At 47.1% G+C, this 22,251-nt stretch overlaps 1 protein-coding gene across 1 annotated transcript in view; it reads left to right on the plus strand.

Annotated features, from left to right (window-relative positions):
- The first annotated feature begins 13,029 nt into the window (after positions 1-13,029).
- Positions 13,030-22,251, plus strand: part of PLCB2 (phospholipase C beta 2) — a 45,417-nt gene continuing 36,195 nt past the window's right edge. The window contains exons 1-3 of the mRNA XM_009816122.2: positions 13,030-13,132; positions 17,162-17,239; positions 19,480-19,548. Of these exons, the coding sequence (XP_009814424.2) occupies positions 13,049-13,132; positions 17,162-17,239; positions 19,480-19,548 (231 nt within the window). The 5' untranslated portion in view covers positions 13,030-13,048. The remainder of the gene's footprint in view (positions 13,133-17,161; positions 17,240-19,479; positions 19,549-22,251) is intronic.

Raw genomic sequence — 22,251 nt, forward strand, 5'->3', positions numbered from 1 at the left:
TAAGCAGTGCATGTGGATTTACAGCAATCCCAACAAAATGGGTTTTCTACTAATTTTTCAGGCTGTTTTCTCTCGATGATGGATTTGCTCCAGCCCCTTCTCCCCTTGCTTCTCCTATTTCATTCATCAGCTGTCTGCTGCTCCATCTTTGTGTTTAGAAGACAAATCCTGTAACTTGTTTGTGACTTCAGCACACCTTTCCTCTGCTTTATGTATGTCAGTGAGCTATTTATTTTGAGGTCAGAGACTTCTTGGTTTCTGTGCTACAGAGCATTTTAAGATTGAGTTTGGACCTTTTTGTCTAGCGTATTTCTTGGATCTTTCAGCATGTTTTTTAATCCGTCCTCTCAGCTGCCAGTCTGTACTCACGTTCTTGCTGGCCTTCGTCTTCCTGCTGTTGAATGCGCGAAGACGGGCAGAGGTAGAGCCTCACTGAGCTGCTGTCTGCGTCCACTCACAGTTTTTCCTCAAATGATCTGTGCAGAAATGGGTTCATTCCGAACCCTTATGCTGTCTGTGATCTCTGTTGTTGCCACTGACACAATTTATCATTGCCTCTGGTGAAAGGATGATGAATTACTACCTCCCACATGTCCTCTTCTTATGCTCTTCCTTAATTCCAGTTCTGGAATTCTGGGGGAGAGGATTGACATATCCAGGCAGTTCCTCTGGGGCTGAATGAGGCCTTGACAGTTTTTGCCTGATGCTTGTCTAGTCCATGTTGTCTTCCCGCGTTTTAAGTCCATCCTTGGAGATGCTACATCTGCCTTTATTGCTTAACTCGACCCTGTTGCAGTGTCCAGAGGTTGGTAGACAAAAATGAGAGCCCCGGCATTGCTAGGTATTCAAATGTATATTATGTTGAGTTTTACAAGGGATGTTTAAAAGAGTCAGCAGGTTGATACAGGAAATAGACACAGCAGGTAACAGTGAGGTGGTAGGTATCAATGTGATAAAAAGTGGTTATAGCTGCATATCTTAGTCCTATGTCCCCAAAATTAATTTCCCCTCTCCTGGGAAGGAAACCAGTCCTCCTTAATCTCTGTGCAAATGATTGCTGCTCTTTCACTGGTGCTGCTTTTTTTTTTTCCTCTGCTCAGCAAAACCCTGTTTATAAATCCAACAGTTAACAGCACTCCTTTTCTGTCAGTGGAGGTCTCGGCAGGCTGGGTTGGTTAAGGACATGCAGTGGAGTTGTAGAAGCAGTCCTAGCAAAGGCGGTGAGTGTGGTGTGGTTGAGATCCTGCTGCACCTCGTGTCACTTGAATGTAGATTCTAGGAGCAACTAAAGCTAGAAAACGTGGCAGCAGATAATTCAGCATAAGTTACACTCCTTCCTGCCTTCCCAATTTTTAGTGTGAACAAATAAATGGGTGTGAGTTTCTCTCCAGGTCCTTTTGTTCAAGTGCAAGCAGCTGCCAGAAGGCGTGTGCCTTCTGTTCCTAAACTTAGCTCCTTGCCAAGAACGACCCATAAAGCCAAATGAGAGCCAGGAAGCCAGAGCTGCAATAGTGATATTTTCTTTTTTCCTCTGGGTTTTAGCAGAAATACCAAGCAGTGCGTTCAGCAGGCTCCTCTAGTGTAGAAAGAGAGCTCTGGGGTGCAGAGCTCAGAGGTCTTGTAAAGTCAGTGAATGTGTCAGACACTAGACAAAGCTTGCAAATTTGTCTTCTCTGAGATTTTTGCCTAAAGAACACAAAAGAGATCACTCACCCGAGACAAATGGAGTCACGGGCACATGGTGCACCCTGGGACTGGACCAGCCAACAAAGGAGAGCTGTATAGTGCTTGGACACCTAGCCTTTCTCCCATGACAGTCCAAACACCAGACTCTTCAGGGTCCTATTGTTTATAACCTTCTCTAACTTTTTATTTCTCTTGTCTGAGGGTCCAGTAGGAAACGTGCTTACTTACAACCCTGCTACGTACTGCCTTACACCTGTGTTTAGTTGAAAAACCAAGTGCTGAGACAGATTGTTGAAGATTTGGCGTTCTACCTACCTAACCAAACAGTATTGCTTGAATTCTGCTGCTACCTGTTGCAATGGGATGTTTGTTTGCTCTCCCAGGGCCCCTGAAGGCTGTAGCTAAATAAACTTGTATTATTGATTTCCCATGTTCAGAGTCAGTGGATAGTATCTAGTGCTTCAGGACAGAGAGGACTTAATTAAGGGAAGATTATTGGCCTAAGCTATCACCTCTGTACAGACCTTGCTTCTGAGAATAGTGAAACGCTGGATTGGATTGCCTGGGAGGGGGTTGAGTCTCCACTGCTGACAGAGGCCTCCTGAAGCTCTCTGAACTGATGTCTGTCAGAGCTGAGAAATCACACACACAGAATCATTAAGGTTGGAAAAGACCTGTAAGACCATCAAGTCCAACCACCAACCCAACCCCACCATGCCCACTAAACCATCTCCCGCAGTGCCACGTCCACATGTTCCTTGAACACCTCCAGGGATGGTGACTCCACCACCTCCCTGGGCAGCCTCTGCCAGTGCTTCACAGCTCTCTCAGGAAAGACATTTTTCCTAATATCCAGCCTGAACCTCCCCTGGCGCAACTTGAGGCCATTTCCTCTTGTCCTGTCACTTGTCACTTGGGAGAAGAGACCAACACCCACCTCTCTGCAACCCCCTTTCAGGTCGCTGTAGAGAGTGATGAGGTCTCCCCTCAGCCTCCTCTTCTCCAGACTGAACACCCCCAGCTCCCTCAGCCGTTCCTCCTCAGACTTGTACTCCTGATCCTGCCTTGGGACACAGGATGGGCTGGATGGCTTCCCACAGTCCCGCTGCCCCTGTGCTTTTGATTCAGCAAAGGGCAGCTGCTCTGCCTTTCCTTCCTGTGCCCCGTCATTAGGAGGTGGTCTGATGCGACACCCTACAAATGATAGCTTATTCTGCGAGGTGTGCGACTTGATTATGCCACTTAGTTTAGCTTGTGTAACTCTAAAATCATAATTCACTACCATGATGTTATACACTCCCTTGTCTGAACTCTGGCCCTGGTTTTTGTTCTTGGTGTCTGCCTCCGGCAGTGTGACTTCTACAGGCAGATTATAGACTTTGTAAAGAATTGTAACTTTTTTATTGGCTGTGTGTTGCTTTTTAAACTTCATACTGTCTCCTTGGTCACATTTGTGAACTGGGGAGGGGAGAGATGGATGAGGTCTTTCTACCTGCTTCCTAATGTTTGAAGGAGGAAATAGGTATGTTTAAATTCATCTCTCTCTCTTGGCTGGAGTCCTTGAGCAAATACTTTGCTAGGCTTGAGCCTTCTGTCATAGAGAATGTCTCTGCTCTTGACAGGGAACGGTCTCTCAAGCTCTGCTGTCCGCACTTCTAAGGGAAATATGCCTTATTTCACACTGTTGTTCTAGTCTCCCGTTTGGAGCCTGCAGGAAATCAGATTCTGTTCTTCTCTGGCATTTTCCTCTTAGACTTCAAAATCTCCTCTGTCTTGCGTGGGAAGGTGCTGTCTCTCTTGTTAATCCAATAACAGATGGGGGGAGGTTGGGGATGTTCTTTTAATTCCTTCAGCTTCTGGTGTAGCTGTGGCAAGTGAAGTTTGCACAACCCACTGTCTTGCGCTGACTTGGAAAGTGATCTGCAGGGGTTATAGGGTGGGTGGGGAAGATAGTAAAAGTGATGTTGGATTTGAGATAGAACAGCAAGAGGTCTGGTTTTGCTCAGGATAGAGGCCTTGGGCAGAAAGCTGGTAGCTCAGGGTAGTGGTGCATCAGCAGCATCAACCTTGTATCATCAACTTGGTGAGGCCTGTTTTGAGCCATTTTATTATCCTGTAAACCATCTGCACAGTATAAAGAGTATGTCCTGCTTGCAGGAAAGGCTTGGACAGTGACTGTTTCCTTGGTGGGAAAACTCAAGAGTGAAAAAGTATGTCTGAAAAGGATATTTTTTTGTTTTTATGCTTAGAAACTCCTGTAAGTAGGCGATGGTTCAGACTCTGGAGTGGGGAGAGCCACTTGGCTAGCTTTATGGCAGAGGTGTTCACAACATCTCGGAAGCTCTGCTTTTATTTGGTGTAATTTGAAGTTCAGTGTACCGTCGAGTGGAGACAGACCTCTGTCAGCTTTCTGGAGGCAGGGAGTTCTCCCAGATAACATGAATTGTCTTTGGCCTGTTGTTTCCGTGACACATTTCTGAAACTGAGAAAAGGCTGACAAGGGTGGCTTGACAGTGCCCTGGGCATTCACTGAAGTAAGAAACCTTGCCGTTTGCTGGGATGTGAAGCTCTAGTCCCGGGGGTTGCCTGTGCTCTGAGCTGTAGGTTTCACACATCAGTTTGCAGAGAGGAAAGTTGCCCTTGTTTCACTAAGTGCAGGACTCCAAGAGGGTGAATGTTGGGCCTTTTTTAAATAAAAAAAAATTCTCTTTGGGTGTGAACCTGTGCTGTCTGTGCTTGTGACTCTAAACACAATCTGTGTGCAGAAATCTAGAGTCAAAACTCAGTGCTTCATTGTTCATTTTGCAAGGAGGAATTGTGCATATACACACCCCCCCCCCACATAACATCGAACACAGTTCTGAGGGCTGTATTTTGAAAACAACCACCACTTTTCATACAGTAGGACAGTGATGATTAATGGCCACTGTGCATCTTTGCCTCTGGTTTTCATAGTCTGAAGAAGCTGAACTCACCCACCCACCTTTGTGTGGAGAATGAATGTGTATGAGTTGTGCTTCTCTGGTGCACACAGATACACATATATATAGATAGTATTTGCTCACATGTATGCGTGGGAGAGCACTGACATAGCTTGCCTGAAAATACAACCTCTAGTCTTTGCAGAATGACAACACTTTATTCGGAGTTGTACCAACTTGTGATTGCTCTGCAAGCACTGGAGCAGGATTTCCTTGGAAAGCCTTGTCCACAGTCTCGTGAGGCAGCCCTGAAGGTGAAGTGATCCTGGTTTAGCCTGGGTTACTGCTGTTTCAGTCGGGCATAGTTTTTGTTGGTTTTTTCCCCAGGATGGAGAAGGGTGCTTTTTCAGTAGTTCATCTGTGCATGATTGCTCCAGCCCTCTTTGGGGCCAGCTCTTAATGTAGCCAAGCTCTTGGTTAGACCAAAGAGCTTGTCCGTTCTTCAAAGTTAGCTTGACTTAGCTTAAGTTTGGGCCCTTGCTGAGTTACGCTAAGGCAACATGAAGTTTTAACCGCTTTAAAGATCCACATGAATTCTTTTATATGCGGGATCAACATAGGTTTTCATCCTAGTTAAAATAACGTAGCTTTGGCTACGTGATAACGTAGCGTGATAACGCTCCCTGATCTCACGGTAGTTTTTCCTTGCAAAAAAAAATCAAAAGCGGCTGTTACTTTTTGACTTGGCCATTTCTCTGTGTTTGGCTTTGGTAGCTGAATAAGGAGAATGTGCTGGACTCATGTCAGTAACCCTGTGCAAGAGAGGGTTATTTAACTGAATTAAAAGAGCAGCCTGAAACTTCTCCCAGTCCTGCTGGAGCTGATTCTTGTTACGTCTCACTGCTTTCACGCTTCTGCCATCCTGGTTCAGGTCGCGACTGGAAATGGAGCTGTAAAGTCCTAGGAGAGCATGTTCTGATGCTTCCAGGAGCAGAAAGCATGGAAGATGTCAGCAGAAAATTCAGTCCTGCTATGTTGTACACCTGTGACAAGGGGGAAGATTTGTTGGCCATGACTTTAAGTGGGATTCCTTATTAATGCTGTGCTGTCTTCAGATAAATCTTGTATTACAAGCCACTGGCCATTCTGCTCAGGAAAATATTTCTTCCAGATCCAGTAGTTTGATAATCATCCACTCTTCTGGATGTATACATTCCCAGCAGAGGTGTCCAAACACTTTTGGTTATGTAACAGTAGTATTCCCCAATTTTCTGCGGACCACGGTATATGTATGCATCATTGTCAGCTGAGAAATGCTATGGAGGTTGTGTGAGCCTGGGGACCGACTGCGGCTTCTTTACTGGGATCTTAAAGACCACAGATTGTGAACTGCAGAATGGAATCAAACCTGACATCTAACCCAGCTGCGTATGCCCTGACTACTAACAAGGTGGCATGTCTCAGAGCTGGTGTTTGCATCCGGTAAGCTGCACTGCTTTTTGTGAACGTGTCTCATTAGACGAAGCCTCCTCTGATACACCTTGAGCCTTCACGCTTCCCACCAGTACACCCAGCCTTGTGTTTGTCAGTGTAGCTCATGAACATGCTACTGCCTTTGGCCATTCATACATCCTGGATGCCCCAGAATGACCTAGTAAGAGACCTTCCTTATGCTCTAGTAGTGATTTCCATTCCATTTGCTGCTTTTTCCTGTTCCCATGTTTATCTGGCTGTTCCAAAGAAAGCCTGGCTGGAGTTGCACACAGTGTTAAATGTTTCCTAGAGAGCTCTTTTCCAAGAAATCTGTAGTCATTTTGTGTGTTTGCCTGTTGTTTGTACCCTGTTTGATAGTGTGATGAAATAAAAAGTAATTTTCAAGATCTAGTTTTGACGTTTAGAAAGACGGGAGATGATTTAAAATATACTGCACTGATCACACTCTTCAGGGCTAGAAAAGCTATGTAAAAAGCACAAATAACGATAAACAAGGTAAAAAGAGGGCATTTTCCGCTAAGGCAGGGAGATGTCTCTTGGAGAGCAGCGATGGAAAGAAGTGATGGCCACGCCACGTGTGCGTTTTCCTGTGCATTAATGGCACTGGGCTGAGTCGGTACTCTGCCTGTGTACACAGCGGTGTTGCGGGTAGCAGTGATGTGTCCAGAGAGCAAACCTTTCTGCAGAAGTGAACGAAAATGGGTTTCATCTCTTTAGGGCCTGATGTAAAACCCTGGTCCCATCCACAGGTGATTGTTAAAGGACAATGCCTGGATGATACCTTTAGCTTCATCTTTACAGTTGCTGGGGATATCAGCTGGCGTAAATCAGCTTCATTTGATGGCTCCACAGCCCCTGGAAGTCATTGTGCCTTTTGAGATTATTTTTTTTTTCCCTCCAATGGCATAGGTAGAGGTTAGTGAGAAACTTGTGTGGGCTGAAAGTGGTCCTTAGCCTGAAATGCTTGTGAATCTCTGACTTTGCACTACTCGCTTGAAACAGTGGGGACTGTAGACCTACCTGCAAACCTACCTGACTTTTCCTTTGCAGCCTCTGAGGGAAATGGATTCGTTCCTGGTGGACTAAACTTGAATGTGTCATTGCTTCACAAGTGCATTTCACCTTAAGGAGGTGAAGAGGTTGGAATATAGTGTGCAAAGGCCTTTGCAGTGAGGAGGGGAATAGTGGAAGGTTGAGGCTGGATATTATGAAAGCAGATTTTTGGTCTAGCACGCGGAGAACTGAAGTTTATGGAAGGGCCAGGGAAGAACACGGCTGAAACCTACTCAGCTCCATTAGCTGAGTAGGCAGAGTGGCTCTTGGGTAGCAGTCTGAGGCTGCTTTAACTTGGAATCAGCTGGTAGGAGCAGTGCAGAGAAGGTTTATAGCCTTTTTTTATTTTTATTGTTCTTTCATCCCTGACTCTGAATAGTGTTGCACCGGGGAGTAGTCTGGAACGGGAGCCTCTGTCCCTTGAAAGGGATTCATTCATAGGGACACTTTGCCTTTCAAAGTCAGTGGGTTGGGGCTTACACATACGGACACGGTTGTCTAAATCCATGTAGAAAACTTGGTGCATTTGTGCTGACAAAAAGCCATCCGTGGGCTGAAGGCCACATTACCTGCTTAGCTTGGTGCTGGAACCAAGCTGATAGCCTTCGCTTCCCAGCCAAAGAGCTCTCATCTTTCTGGACCCGCACGTGTGGACATGCCTGCTCTCAGCGAAGCAGGGATTCAATCCTGCCCTGAAGACAGAACTGATCTGCTACCTTACCCTGCAAATCCTGTATTAAGAGGCTGCCTCAGAGCTCTCTGAAGGGGAAGAGTCAAAACACGCTCAGTACCTGAGCCTGCGCCCAAGCTCTTGGTTGGGCTCTTCACTGGATGGGGCAAGAAGTGTGCCTCTTTCCAGTGGATCTTGGTTTTTTCCTACACCCTGACTGCTTTGAGCAGAAGCTGCTGTGCATCAGAGCGCTCACTCTTCATTCTTTATTTCACAATGAAGACTGATGCTTCAGGAATAATAGTTTGTTGCAACTGAGAATGAGCATGTTGACCTTAAAAAATACATAATTTCTCCCATTCCTAAAGCTGTTAGGTTTGTGTCTTGCCCCAGGTACTACCTCCCCAGTATGTCAGTTTAAGAAGTTGACCTTGATCTTCAAAGCTGAGCTGCAGCTGAAATAATGTCATGTTCTCTGTGACCTGCCCAAGGGGACTGTGTTCTTCTGGACTTGACTCACGTGGGCAGATGCGGTTGCTGTGGCAGCTGGGTTTGGTGCTTTGGACCTCCCGTAGGAGACTGCACTTGTAAAATGTGCTGTGGGATCTGCCCTGCTCACAAGTGGAAAAAATTATGCTGAACCAAGGGAAGCAGAGTGAGTAAAGTCCAGGTTGTAGAACTAATAGGCTGACTGTGAACAGCAGAAGCAATGAGGATGTGAGTATGGCAGAAGTATTACAGCAATACTAAGGCTTCGACCAGGATTGGGGATCTGCTGTGGCAGGCAGCAAATACATCCACAGAAAGAGGCAGCTTGCAGTTGAAATAAGTTGGGCTGGTAGAGTAGAAAGAAAAAGTTGATGAGGTCAAGAGCAAAATGGGGCTTCTTCCCCCAGTATCCTGATTTCCAGTTCAGTATTTGATACTGTAGGTAAATGAAGTGGGGCAATTAGATGCATTCACCTCCAGATTTGGTAGAACTTGCTTTCCTGTTCTTGCTGCTCCGTTACTGCAAAGTAACATGAGATGGGCTCGTTCTGTCTGGTGTGCTGCTGCTCTTCATCCTCCTTCCTCTTCTGTTAATGACCCATCTTGGAAAGTTTCATTCTTTTGCTAGCAGTTAGGAATTGCATGGTTCAGTCATCCCTGCGCAGTGATTATTTTTGTACTGCAGTAATGTATGGGATGTTTAAATAGCACGTGAGCCTGCTTGCCTCGCTCAGCTGTGCAGTTTGGAAATAGCAGAAAGCCATCAGAGTGCTGTAAGCATAACATACTCCTGCTGCATATTCCTGCCCAGTGAACGCTTAATTATGGACCTAACAATGTCTTGGTGGTTGCTCAGATAGTTTGGGGTTTTTTTTTACACAAGACCTCACTGCTTTTATGGTATTGTGGCATCCGTGGCCACTTATTTTTCTGTGCCGTAGTCCACTGCCCTCTGACTTTTGCAGATCAAGTTGAAGATTCATGCTGTCAGCTGTGAGCTGTCATGAATCCTTGGCCTTTGTGGTTTGGACTCAAAGTAGGACACAAAATATGCCCTGGCACACACACTCAGCAGTTCTGCTCTCCAGGGGTGGTGAGAAAATATTGGCCTTTATGGTCCTAATGGTGTCATTAATCCTTTCAGGATTCCCAGGGCTCGGAGGGCAGAATAGAAAAAGGAGCAGCAGGATGAACTCAGTTTTGCTTAGCTGTGAATTTATTACTGGCGTTTGAGGGCAATGGTAAAGGCTGCATGTGCAGTATCATAGCTGTTCACTAGAGGACAGTATGACACATTGCAAAGTGTAATTATAATGGAACAATGCCGGAAGGGATTTCTTACAGATTTTGTGTGTGCTAGGAATAGATTGGGGTTGAGGTTACAAAGTAGTTTGCTAGACCTTGGGAGCCATCCAGTCGAGGTGGTTTAATAGGCAGTGTGGCTTAAATCACTGTCTACAGACCCTAGCTTGTAAAATCTCCGAAGGGTAATGCTGACTACCTCGCTTCTGCATGTACTTTGTGGGAGGTAGAGGCTGCTGAATAGGTGGGACAGGGAGATAAGGAAGAGTGTCCAGCCAAAAAAAAAAAGTAAAAAAAAGTAAAAGGGAAATTTTTGCATATCAAAACTCTTGTAGTGGATGGTGGGATGCATGGTGGTGAAGGTAAGAGGTGGAAGCAAAGGAGGCACACGGCCCTGAACAGAGGGAGTGTGGGGTGAGTATACACTGGGTGACGGGCCTAGGAGGAGAAGGAAAATAAAGGGCGGTTGGAATAAATACTGCTCAAAGTGCTGCTGCTTCTGCCTGCTCCACTATCAGAACTTTCAGCAGAGGGCAGGGCTGTTGCTTTATTCTATCACTGTTCCATCAGCCGTCTCTTCATGCAAGGGACACAAGCTCCCACATAGAGCAAGGAGGGTGAAATGAAACATGAGGAGGCTGGGTTATGCAAAAGGAAGTGAGCTTCAGCTTTTTGACCCGCATCTTTATGCAAGTGGAGATCTTGGCAGTTGATGTGCAGCGCCATGCAGCCTCTCAGGCCAGCTGCTAGCTTGGTTGCTGCTCTTCGTGTTGTTTTTTAAAAAATTACTGGTTTATGCTTAGGGAAAGCTGACCTTGAGTGACAAGCAAGTAAATCTGTGGCAGGATTCTTGCTTAGTTTAGGTTTGTTGATGAGACAGAGAAAGCTGTTGAATATCCAGGTCTGAGAGAGCGCAGGGCAGAAGCAGCCCTTCCGTGAGGCCCTGGTTCTGGCAGGAAGCAGACATGGCTCAGGAAGCTATGATAACTGCGGTGAATACCAGATGGGCCACTGGAACCAGTAGCTGTGACTGTCTGATCTCACCGGCAGTCCCTCTGCTCCGGGCAGTACCAGGTGCAAAGCTCATCCCACCTTTCACTTCTTCACAGCCGTGACCCCCAGGGCCTGCCTTCAGTGCTTTCTGTCTGGCACAGCACGGGAGGACTGCAGCGCTTCTGAGCAAGATCGATGTTCTTTATCCTCTTCACAGCTGCTCCCTAAGCTTAAGTTAAGCAGCCCTGAAACTGCTCTGGCCTTGCAGAAGGGATCAGGTGAGGGTAGAGAAAACTTTGACTCTTCACTGCAGCCTCCTGTGCTCCCATGGCCTTTCTCTGTATGTACCTAGGCCACAGGGTCTGTTCCCAAGCTGCTTACAAGAGAGCGCAGAGAACAAAACCCACCCAGCAGTGCCTGGTGTTTCTCTGGCATTTTTGCCACGTCCCAGTTGCTGTTGCTGACGTCCCTGAGTGCTTCCAGCTCAGCCTTTGAGATCTGGGCAGACACTGTCACCTGCTGCTTTGCTGCTTGGGAGTAGCAGTGTGCTCTGGTTGGGGGGTCCTGGTGACGCTGTCTTGGCTGGGCCCGGAGCACCCCAGTGCTCTGTCAGCTGGCTGCCTGAGAGGCACACGTCACTTTGACGCACATGCAAAGGAAGCTTAATGCCACGAGTGTGGCTTGGTTCTGAGACCAGAGGATGGATTCCCATGTCCCTAGTCTCGGCGCTGACACCAAGCAGCCACAGCTATGGGTAAGCCATCTCAGTTTGCTGCCCTAATAAAATAGAGCTAACAGCCTTATCTTGGACAGCCAATTCTTGGAAAGTATGATGCCTTGCAAAATACATTAGTAAATGAAGAAAACTCGATGGTAGCTGGAAATGTAGAAGCTCTCTTGTTCCCAGTTTGTCAGGCAGCTAAACCCTTGAAAGAAATGTACAAAGGATGTTAGGTTTGTTCAGGGTTCTCTGTTTCCGCAGCAGGCATCTCTCTAATAATTGCTGCCATCTCTATTTTTCACAGCTAGAGCACTTGCTACAGGTTTGCTTCATCTCTCCTGCCTCATGCCACTAACATTTGAGAATGCCCTTAGGATTCCTTCAGTCGGCCTTCCCCCGACTGTCCAATCTGCTTTAAAGTGCTGGCCTTATCAAGCTGGGTAAGTCAGGGCTGGGAAAGAGGCAGCAAAAGCATGCAGCTGGCTCCCTTTGCACAGTGGGAGTTTCTTTGTCCAGCCTGCTCAGAGAATCTGCACAACTTCTGACAGTCTCTTGTCCCTCTTGAGCAATGGCAAGTGCCACACCTTGACTTTCATAGGAGACAAGAAGGATGAAATCCCACCGTGTGGCTGGGAATCCTATTATAGCAAGTGTAGCACAGTTATCTCCACCTCTAATTAGTTGGGGGGCTCTGCCTTTTTGACTAAGATTAACCTTGCTCACGTCAGTCCTTTCCGCAAGCCACTCTCCTTCTGGTTAGCCAGTGCACATCTGCCACCAGAGCTCCTTTTCTCCTCTGCTGTCCACACGTAATTCCTTCGTTCCAAGGTCAGGAGCAGGGACTCGGTTTTGCCCTGTTTGCCATTAACCTTCTGTTCTGCTTTCTGTCACTTCCCCGCAGCTTCATCGTTATAATCCCCACCTTACACATCTCTCCCAGTCTGTGTTCCCACAGTATCTGCAGTAGACCCAAGTGAATCTGGAGAATATTGCGGTTCCTAGGGACTCTTGTGAATGTTTTATTTCATCTGTCTGTGGAATTTCCATCTGCTCTGCTGGTCTGTCTCACTTTTCAGGTTCACATTGAGAAGAACCCATAAGAGAAAGGGAAAAAGTTAAAGACTGGACAGTGCAGCAAGTGGCCCCAGAAATGGAGTCTGTACAGAGCAAAGAATGAGTTTATTTTACGTGATATTTGGCCCGTCGCATGAAGGGGGCAGTCTGCTTGTAGCCAAAGCCTAGAGCTGTTCTGTAACCACATCTGCTGAAATAGTTTGAGTGTCGGCTGGCAATGCCTGCACTTCGTCAAAGAGAACATTTAAGGAAGTTCGGTTGCGGAAGTGCTGTGAACTGTGTGCTTCACAAGTACAACTCCGAGGAGTAGGTCCCTCCTGGAGAGACGGCGTGCGTGCATGACTGCCCACGCGGGCATCTCAACCATCGCAAGCTTTCCTCTAGGTGACCTTGGGCTGAGCTCCTCGTGCTTGCTTGGAGAGCTGTTGATTTACAATGCAGATCCATCGGTCCTCGCCTGCCTGCCCCTGCCCCTCCTAAATTTGGCTGGGATATAAGAGGCTGCTTGCTTTCTGATGCCAACAGTGGCAATGGCAGAGCGCCCTGCCATGTGAGAGGCAGAGACAGAGGAGAGGGGGCCAAGGAGGAGCAAACTGTGCAGCTGCTGTTGCTTCTGGTGGCTGAGGAGTACATCTGCGGGACAGAATGTCAATGCTTACCCCTGTCCTGCAGCCCCCGGAGGTGAAGGAGTACCTGTCCAAGGGTGAGCGCTTCATCAAGTGGGACGATGTGAGTACCGGGGTTTTTGCTTCGCTAGGTTGTACGCGTGGTGGCAGGGCAGATTCCGTGTTTTGGTCAGGGTTTGCAGGGAGGCTGGGAGCGTGGCTTCAGCGGGGGTATGGGATGCTGCGTGTCGTACCTGAGAGCAGCGATGGCTGGATAGGGAGAGTGAACTGAGAAGAACAGGAGAGCTGAGGGCTAAAAGCAAAGGGCGTATGTGTTAGGGGTTGGTGATGTGGCTTCTGCACCCTTTGTTGTTGTGGAGGATGGAAGTAAACGGAGTGTGCCACTGGGTCTGCGTGCACAGCTTCTCTGGTGTAGGACCCCGGGGTCCTGTCTCCGACGTGAACCAGCCCTCAGGAAGGCAGCCGCTGCTGGGAGCCTCCTTGGGGCGAGCGGCGCACGCTGCGTTCGGACACGTGCGGAGGAGCGTGAGGGGTAGGATTTACTCCAGAGCTGAGCGGACTCTCCGTGCTTTGCAGATAGAGAGGAAATTAGGCTCCAAGTTTCTTCCTCTTATGGCCCTGTTGCTGGAGTGGATCGGGAGTGAGCCATGTCCTCCCACGCCTGCCCGGCTTGTGGGTCTGTGAGCTACCAAGTCCGCAGCGGCCGAGCAGCAAGGGGCCTGGGCTTTAACAGTGCCGGAGCCTCGGAGGGTGCTGCAAAAAGCTGCTTCTCTCTCCCACTCGGTGTCCTCTTGTGTCTTCAAAACACCTGGTTTGCAGTCTCTGCCTTCCGTTGTGAGGGGAAGAAAGTGTGGAACAGCAGAAGAGAGGTTAATTTGAATGTAATAGTCCCTCTCCTCACTTTCTAAGAAGGCAAAAAATTATTTCCCCTAATAATCACATACCCAAGCAAGGGGACAGCAGCTGCCCATCCATTTTGTCTGGAGTATGAATTGTCTGCTGTTGAGCATGAATGTTGATAAAACGGGGGGCAGGCCAGGTTATGATTATTCACCAAGATCTGGGGGAGACATTTGGTGTGGTATTGCAAACGAGACGCATTAGAAGGAGCCTCCAGCAGCAATGCAGGAGGGATTAGTGCTTAGTTTCGTGGGCGTAAAGCTGGAATAGAGTTTTAAGTCCCAAAGCAGTGTGTATGGGGGAGGTAGATCACTCGTGTGCAGCATAAGCAGGAGTGGTCCAGCGGCACTGAGAAATGAGAACACAATGTAATACACAGCCGACAGAAAGGATGGTTGCTGAGGAATGCAGGTTGGAATAACGCTGGGCAGTCACTCCACTAGCTGTACATAAACAGGAGGGTGACACCAGGGTACGGTGGAATGTGCAGCCTTCCCTTTCTTTCCAGTGGGGCCATTGCCTGCAGAATGCTCTTGTGGCTGCTTTGAATTTGAACAGGGATTTGGTTTCTGAGAATAACACTAGCCAAACTTGTCAAAAATTGCTGCTGACTTTCTATGCTCAGTCCTTGCGGACCACTTTCCCAAAAACTTGAGGCTGTTAAGTACTTCACTGGGAATTCCTGGGGTAGTTAGGCTCCCTTGAAACCCAAGGTGAGTCAAGTTGGGCTTCCAAGACCCACCAAGTGTTGATGTGCTGCTGCAACCACAGGAGTTAGGGAGCTGAAGTCCTGTGTGGATTTTTCCCTAAGGTTTACAGATTTGTAAACGATCCTGAAAGTCGCCTCTAACTACTGAGCAGTTTATGGACTTGACCTCCAACAGTAATGAAAGCCCTCTCTACAAGTGGGCTGTTCTGGTCACGTTGCTCCATCTCATCGTGCTTTCCCACCCCACAGTTAGAGCAGGCTGCAAAGGATGATGGCAAGAGCTCCAGCTGCAGGATTGGTAGTGGAGGGTCAGGATAAAAGCAGCTCTTCAGAGGTCATGGGCTTGCGTCTTTTTGTCTCACTCTTTGAATAGAGCTGGCCGTGCTGTTGGTAAGTTTTGAACTCATTCCACAATATTTGAGGCAAAGGAATGAAGGTAGATCAGATTGGCTCCTTACATCACTGTGCAGTTTGGGGCTGGACTGGAGCCTTCACTGTACCCAACAGTTTCTTGAGTAAAGCAAAACCATGCTTTTTCTATAGTGCTACACCTTGTCCAGCATTTGTAATGTATTCTCTAGAGGAAAGTGCAGTAGGATCTCTGACAGGCAGGACTCTTCTCACCTGTCCCACTGAGTTAGTTACATCTTGGGGGAAGGAGCAACCTTCTGCTGTGCTTTGTTTAGCATCCAGCAAGCTGGGGCTGCCAGCCAGACTAAGGAGGTTAAGTCCTACTACATGGATGATAGTTTATTTCAAGAACTGGCTTGGGAACCCTTTCAAAACCTCAGGTAGGGCCCAGTGTAGCAGCTTACCTCTTAAGCCGAGCAGGCGCGTATGGATTTGGCTCTGTGCTGATTCTTAGCCCTCTAAGTACAAGCAAAAATGTTTTCTGTCCCTGAAAGATTATGTATTACAGGATTTTACCAGACAACACTTGCTTTCTGCCCTAGAACTCCACAGTTTGGCTGCCAGACCATCTTCTGTGGAACTCACCATCTCCTTCCTTGCAAGGAGCCACCCCTTAGGAAAGCCTGCCCGCACCCCACGGCCGTCCACGTCCCCGATGAGGAGGCCAGCTGTCAGCGGTCCTTATTGCAGCCTCAGCTAGCTTTCAAGAAAGCTGCTTCGTAGGCGATAAAGTTAATCTAGAAACATGGCACAATACTCAGTAGTAGTACTACAGTGCCTGTTCTGCTCTTTGTGGCTTGTGGCCATGTGTTGAGGGAGCTAACCAAGAGCCCTGGAAACATGGGCATGATGCTGTGCAGATCAGCATTGTCCCTACTGCAGTGTAAGAAAGGCAGTAGTGAGTCAAAGGAGAACATACGATGCACTGTGGCACGGGCAGTTTACTGTAATGAAGAATACTGAACCTGGAAATGGAGGTCCCTGGAAATACAGAGACACTCCGGAGTGAAGTATGAGTTCAATAACAGACTGAAGAACCCAAGGCCAAGTAACAATTACAACTTCCAAATTTCATTACTGGTTTCATCTCAGTAGCTGGGTATTTCAGCTTCCTGAATTGAATGTGAAGCCTTCCTAGAAATGGCTGATAGGCGTTATGATCCTATCTTCTGTGGTATCAGAGGTCAGATGAGGTCAGGAGTCATCTGGACTGAATGAGCAAATGGGCTGGGGCCCAAGCAGAGGCACCAAGCAGTCTTTATCTCTGTCTCCAAAGAGCTCATGCTAATTCATCTCTTAGCACAGGCTTGCGTGTGAGACGGGAATGGATGTTGTCTTGAAAATGTCATTAAGCTGCCCTTAACTGAAAATGCAGCAGCAATGTAATTATTCAGTGGCAAAGTACACAACCTCACAGCAGCCTCTGTGTCTTTGCAGTACATGCTTTGGTTCTGATCTGGAGGGTCCCCCTGTTGTATGGGGTTCAGGATCAGCCCCCCCTCATTTCATCTAACTTTCTGCCTGGGGTGTGGGTGTCTAAATAGCTGCTGCTTTTTATAGTCTGTGTAGAGCTGGTCCATGGAGTTTAAGAATCACCACCTAAAGCAGATTCATCTGCTGTATTAGATGGACCCTTCCTTGAACTCTCTTTGACTAGGCCCCCATTCTCTGTAAAGAGAGCGCAGATAACTAGCATGAGCACCTAGATGGTAGATGCCGTGGATGAATGCTGTCTCTGCTCAACCTAGGCTCTGTCTGGAGCTCATAGAACAAAGTAGGTGCCTTGGAGGGAAGGCAGTACAAATGAAATAATTAGTTGCATCTACAGGTACTTTCTTCTCTGAATTCATTGTACAGAAAGCTCCAAGAGAGTTGTTCTAGCTAAATTTGTAGTGTTAAGTCAGACCCAGGCTTCAGCAGAGATCAGCCTCCATAGCCTCACACTGTTACTCTGGAGATGTACTGAAATCATCTGGTTCATTTCCATAAATCACAGAGGATGATTCACCCGACTGGGTATATATTTGAACTGGGAACCTTATGTCCCGTGATGGGTTCTCAAAGACACGTAAGGTGCCAACCTTCTTTCTTAGTTTTTTTTTTTTTTGTCAGGAAACAGCAAGTGCTTCTCCTGTGATTCTTCGAGTGGATCCAAAGGGCTTTTACTTATACTGGACCTATCAGAGTAAGGTAAGTGCTAAGACTTCACAGCTTGGGCTCCGAATAGCCAGTTCAAGTTTGTGTGAGGTTAAAACACCATAGGTGCTCGAGTTCTGCACTCAGGAGCAAACTACCACACCCATTCCACTCAGCAGGAAACCCCCAACAAAGGACCTGGGAGTCTCATACTTATTCAATGGCAAATTTGTCTTCAGAGTTCCAGAAAAGAGGAGGAAATTCAAGCTGTGAACATACCAGGGAGATGAGCATGACCTTCTTGTGCTTGTCATGCTGGGAGTCTTATACCTGCGAAGTTCATTAGATGTGCTTCAAAGGACTTCACAGAGAACAGTAGTGTTGATATCCCTGTTACCCAGCATGCTAAAAGATTATCCCAACCAGTGCAATGGTGCAGCTGGAAAGAAAACGGCTGAATGTATGCACTTAAATGTATATGCTGGCTGCTGGAGGAGAGAGAGAGGCAACAAATTTAGGAAAGAGAATTCAGTTCCTCGCTGATGAGTAACACTGAGGGGTGGAGGGATCTGGCTGACTGGAGGTGGAAGGCTGGGCTTACTTCTGCTTTCCAGAGCAGAGCTGTGGTTCAGCTCTACTTCCTCCTCGTGACCTACATGCTGAAGAGGCATGGTAGATAACAAGACACAGACAGCAGTCCTGCACAGCACCCTGGCCAAGAGACCTGATGCATTTTGGTGAGCTCTGCCTTCTCAGAAGATTGTGCCCCAGTGCCACAAGGCACTGCCACACAGCCGTATCCTCCGAGAACACAGTGTCGCGAGGCTGGGGACTGTCACATCCCTCTGGAAGATGTGCTCTCCTTTCAGCCGTCTCCGCCACTCTCATTCCCTTTCAAGGTCCGCTCCTGGCGGCAGAATTTTTGCTGTAAGGATTCCAGCCAGACAGCAGGAAGAAGCGGTGGCGCTGGAGGAGGTGCACAAAATGGGGCAAGGGGAGCCGTTGTCACCCATCAGAAGTGAGATATTTCACTGGGTTAGTGGTACAAGGGATTTAATTACCTGGGAAAGGGGCTGGGGTAAGGAAGCGTAGCTGACATGAGGAAACCCAGCCTGGGGGCGGGTCTCATGTTCCTGGAAAATGCCATTGATTAGCACCTGAAATAAACTGTAAACAAACTTGAGAGCTGCAGTGGAGCCAACAGCCTGTTTTACATCCTTGGGGAAGCACTTGTCTGGCATCTTTCCTATTCTCTGAGGGAGTCTGCAGACAGTGTGAGCTAGCAAAAAGAGTGGTGGGCAAATGCTGGCTGTGAGAGGGAGCTGGGGCAGGCTTGTGAAGGTCCCTTGCGGGCTGGCGTGAGCACAGCGACCAGGGACTAGAGATGGGCTGTTACAGGGCATGGTGTGGTATGGTCAATAGCTTGTCTGTTGAATTTGTGTGGCTTATTAATCTTTGGCTGACTCCTCTTAAGATCTGCTCATCATGAGCAGCAAGGAAGAAATACTGCACCGCTTTGGCACTAGGGATTCAGAAAGGAGTGGGATTAGGGGTAAAATTTCCATCCCGCTTGACAATAAAATGGGGGTGCAGCCAGAAGACATGGTATCCACATTGTTCCTTATTGTGGTCTTGGAAAATAATATTATCTGCTGCAACAAGTATAATTTGTTCTCCAGATCCATAGTGAGCAGATAAATTAGTAACAGAGGAAGGAAATTCAGGTTGGATATTAAAAGAACAAACAAAATAAACATGACAACTAGCCAGTAGTGAGGATGTGGAGTGGGCTGCCTAGGGAAGGTTGTGGAATGTCGTCCGTGGGAATTGCTTCAGAACAGATTAGGTGAAGGTCTGCTGGGAGTGACCTGGGAAGAGGTGGTCCTGCCTGCCGTCCAGCTCAGCTGCTCCATGTTGAATGCGTGGAGGCAAAAGGCCAGCTGAGAACATTGGTGGGTTGTATTAACACATGGACTGTAACTGGGGTAGAGTTTCCCCATATAAGCCTGTAGGCATGTCATGCACTCCCTCTCACGGTAATCCACACCGAGCCTCTGGCCTCACCCTGACGAGGACGGTGCTGCAGACCACCGCCGCCTCCGCACTAGCCAGCCGGCCAGCTTGGCGTATCAGCAGCCGATGTTTCCCTGCTGCGTTGTTCCTGGTGGGAGGGCTCTTCCCCAGCGAAGGGCACTGGCTGAGACCTGCTTTGCAGCTTCTGGGGGCTCTGGAATGGATTTCTTTCCTTACTCCTTTGTCTTTCCCTCATCTTCCTTGTCCTTATTCTGTTGTAGGAAATGGAAATTTTGGATATAACCAGCATCCGAGACACCCGAGTTGGACGATTTGCCAAAATCCCCAAGGTGAGTGCATAGCTTCGTTTCTGCCAGCTGTTTATATGGGAAGGGCAGGGCTGCCTAGGGCTCTGGCATAAGCTGAGGCAGTTTACCCTGGCTTTCTGTTACAGGAAGGTGGAAAGGACCTTGTCTCCCTGCATCACAACTATGTAAATATAGAAAAGCCATATTTACTCTTGTCCCTGAACTCCCCAGGGGTGCACCCAAAAGAAAGGCACGTTCAGACTATGGTATTATGCCAGAAAGCCAGGAAAACCTCAATTCCCCTTCCAAGTGCCTTCCAAAAGAGCCGTTTTCTGTTGTGCACAGTGGCTGTGTTCTCCCCCACCACGCATCTGGGCAGCTTTAATCTTGGCCTGGCCTTTACGTTCACTGAGCTACGCTGGGCAGTCCTGCGGGAGACTTGTGATGCTTCTGTACTGAGTCACCAGAGCTTCGCTCTTGTGCAAAGATGCAGAGGCTGGGTCAAGGCAGCTACAAACCTGTAGTTACAGTGAGATTCCAACACTGTGTGTGGTGGGATTTTTTTTTTTTCCCTTTAAAGGGAAGAAAATGTAGTTTCAGAAAAACTAGTGTTTCTTTTTCTTTTTTCCCCAAATAATTTTAAATTGTCTGCTTGCAGGGTGGCAGACTAAGGGAAGCACATGATTACGGCTTTGTTCTTGGTTTCAGTTATAATTTAAGCTTCCTGCAGCAAAGTTGTCCTTGTTAGGACTTTTTTCTGGGTCTGTTTTTTGTTTGTTTTTAACTTTTCCATGTATGGAAAAGGCAAGCAGAAAATTGAAGTAAAGCTAGAATGTGAAAAGGAAACAAAGGAGTAAAGATAATGGCTCCATATGGTAACATAGGTGATTCTCAGTCTAACGCAAAAGGGGAAGATTTTGCAATATATACTGAGAGACTCGAGCAGCCTCTTTACGTAAGTAGTACAGCTGTTTTCTTAATACTGCTCTGAGAATGTCTGTTCAGAGCTCCCCGAGACTGGTGTTTCTCAAAAGACCATAATGAGGTGGGTGCTAAAGGCACAGCAGAGCTCAAGAACAGTACCTGTCTTCCCCAATTCCTAAAAATTGTAACTCCTTCTGAGAAACTGCATTTCTTCTTGGAAATTTGTTAGAATGAAACATATCTGAGTTTTCAACAAGCCTAAAAATTTGTCTGCAACTTGTTCGATGGGAATAATGTTTGAAAAAAAACTCTCAGAAGTTTTTTTGTCATTTGAGAGAATAAAATATTTGGAGCTGGTAGAGCTAGGTGCTACACTCCCGACAGAATGCAGTAAGGAAAAGGCCAGCTTGAAGGAGAGGCATGAGATACTGTTTTCTAGGGTGTTAAACTTCCAGGAATAACCTGTTTACAAAATGAATTCAGCTTTGATATACATTATAAATCCCTGGTGTAAGTACTGAGGCCATAGGTGGATGTCCCTCTGATGGCAGCAGGCAGGCTGGAGAAGAATGTCCTAGACCTTAGCAATGAGTTAAGGAAGACTAGTTGGAGACTACCAGGAGAAACATGCGGCATAAGTGCAGTGTCAGAGTTGCCTCTAGACAGAAAGAGTTTCTACTCAAGCAGCATCTTTCTGTAATGACCCCCTACTCGCAAACAAGGAGTTGCTCTGGAAACAAGACCAACCCCAGTTTTTTAAGAGTAAGTCACAGTACAGTTTTGGGATGACCGCATTCCATATCCAGAGAAAAACTAAAATTGCCTTTTAATAGAGGATGTTAATAAAAGCATAAAGAAGTTTGTGAAAAGAATGAGGAAATTCATGAGCGGTACCAGGGCAGCGAAAAGCAAAAGAGGAGGGGAAGCAGTGGCTGTGTGCCATAGTTAGCTCTAAATCTTTTCAATAAAATTGGAACGTGGCCCGTGTGATTCCCATCATAAGCAAAGGTCCTTAAAGAGCAGAATAAGAGAGGACATCTTTGCATGGAAAAATTACTGCTGGAGAATAAGAAAAAGGTCTCTTGAGAGGAGAGAGAGAACCAGCAGACTCCCAGAAAGATCAGTGCTTGGGCCTGTGACATACTGTGTGTTCATACGGGATCTGCAAAAGAGGTGTCTAGAGACAAGGTGAAGTTTGCCAATGGTTCCAGGTTATGTGGGGCAATAAAATGAGGGCTGATTTGTAGAAAGACCTTGAATTGCTGATTGCCTGGATGATCTAATAAGTGATAAAATTTAGTACGGATAAAAATCAGGCAATGCACACAGAAAAAAAACCCCAATCCTAACCTTCTGTAATAACAGGCTCTGAGTTGACTATTGCTACTCAGGAACCAGATCATGAGGGTGTGGGAAATCCGTCAAAATACCAACTCAGTGTTCAGTAATATTTGCTCAAAAAAGTAAGTTGTATGTCAGGAATTATAAGGAAAGAATTAGGAAATCATGCCACTGTGTGCACCCTGAATGCACTCATATTTCTGTGCATTTCTAGTGTCCTCACCTCAAATGAGACAAAGAACTGGAAAAAGTAGAGAGGAGCAGCAAGATTAATAAAAGAATGAAATGGCTGTTCTAGGAAGAGCATTTGAGTAGGCAGGGGCTGTAGTCTGGAAAAAAAAAAAAAGAAAAAAGACGAGGGGGATGTGGAGGAGTATGGTGGAGTGCTGTAAAATCAGGAGTTGAATGGAGAAGGTGAGCAGGAAGCGGTTGCTCAGTGTTTCTTCCAGTGTGAGAGCTACACATCAAGTGGAATTTTCC

This window comes from Gavia stellata, chromosome 17, assembly GCF_030936135.1.
Source record: "Gavia stellata isolate bGavSte3 chromosome 17, bGavSte3.hap2, whole genome shotgun sequence".
Classification (NCBI taxonomy): Eukaryota; Metazoa; Chordata; class Aves; order Gaviiformes; family Gaviidae; genus Gavia; species Gavia stellata.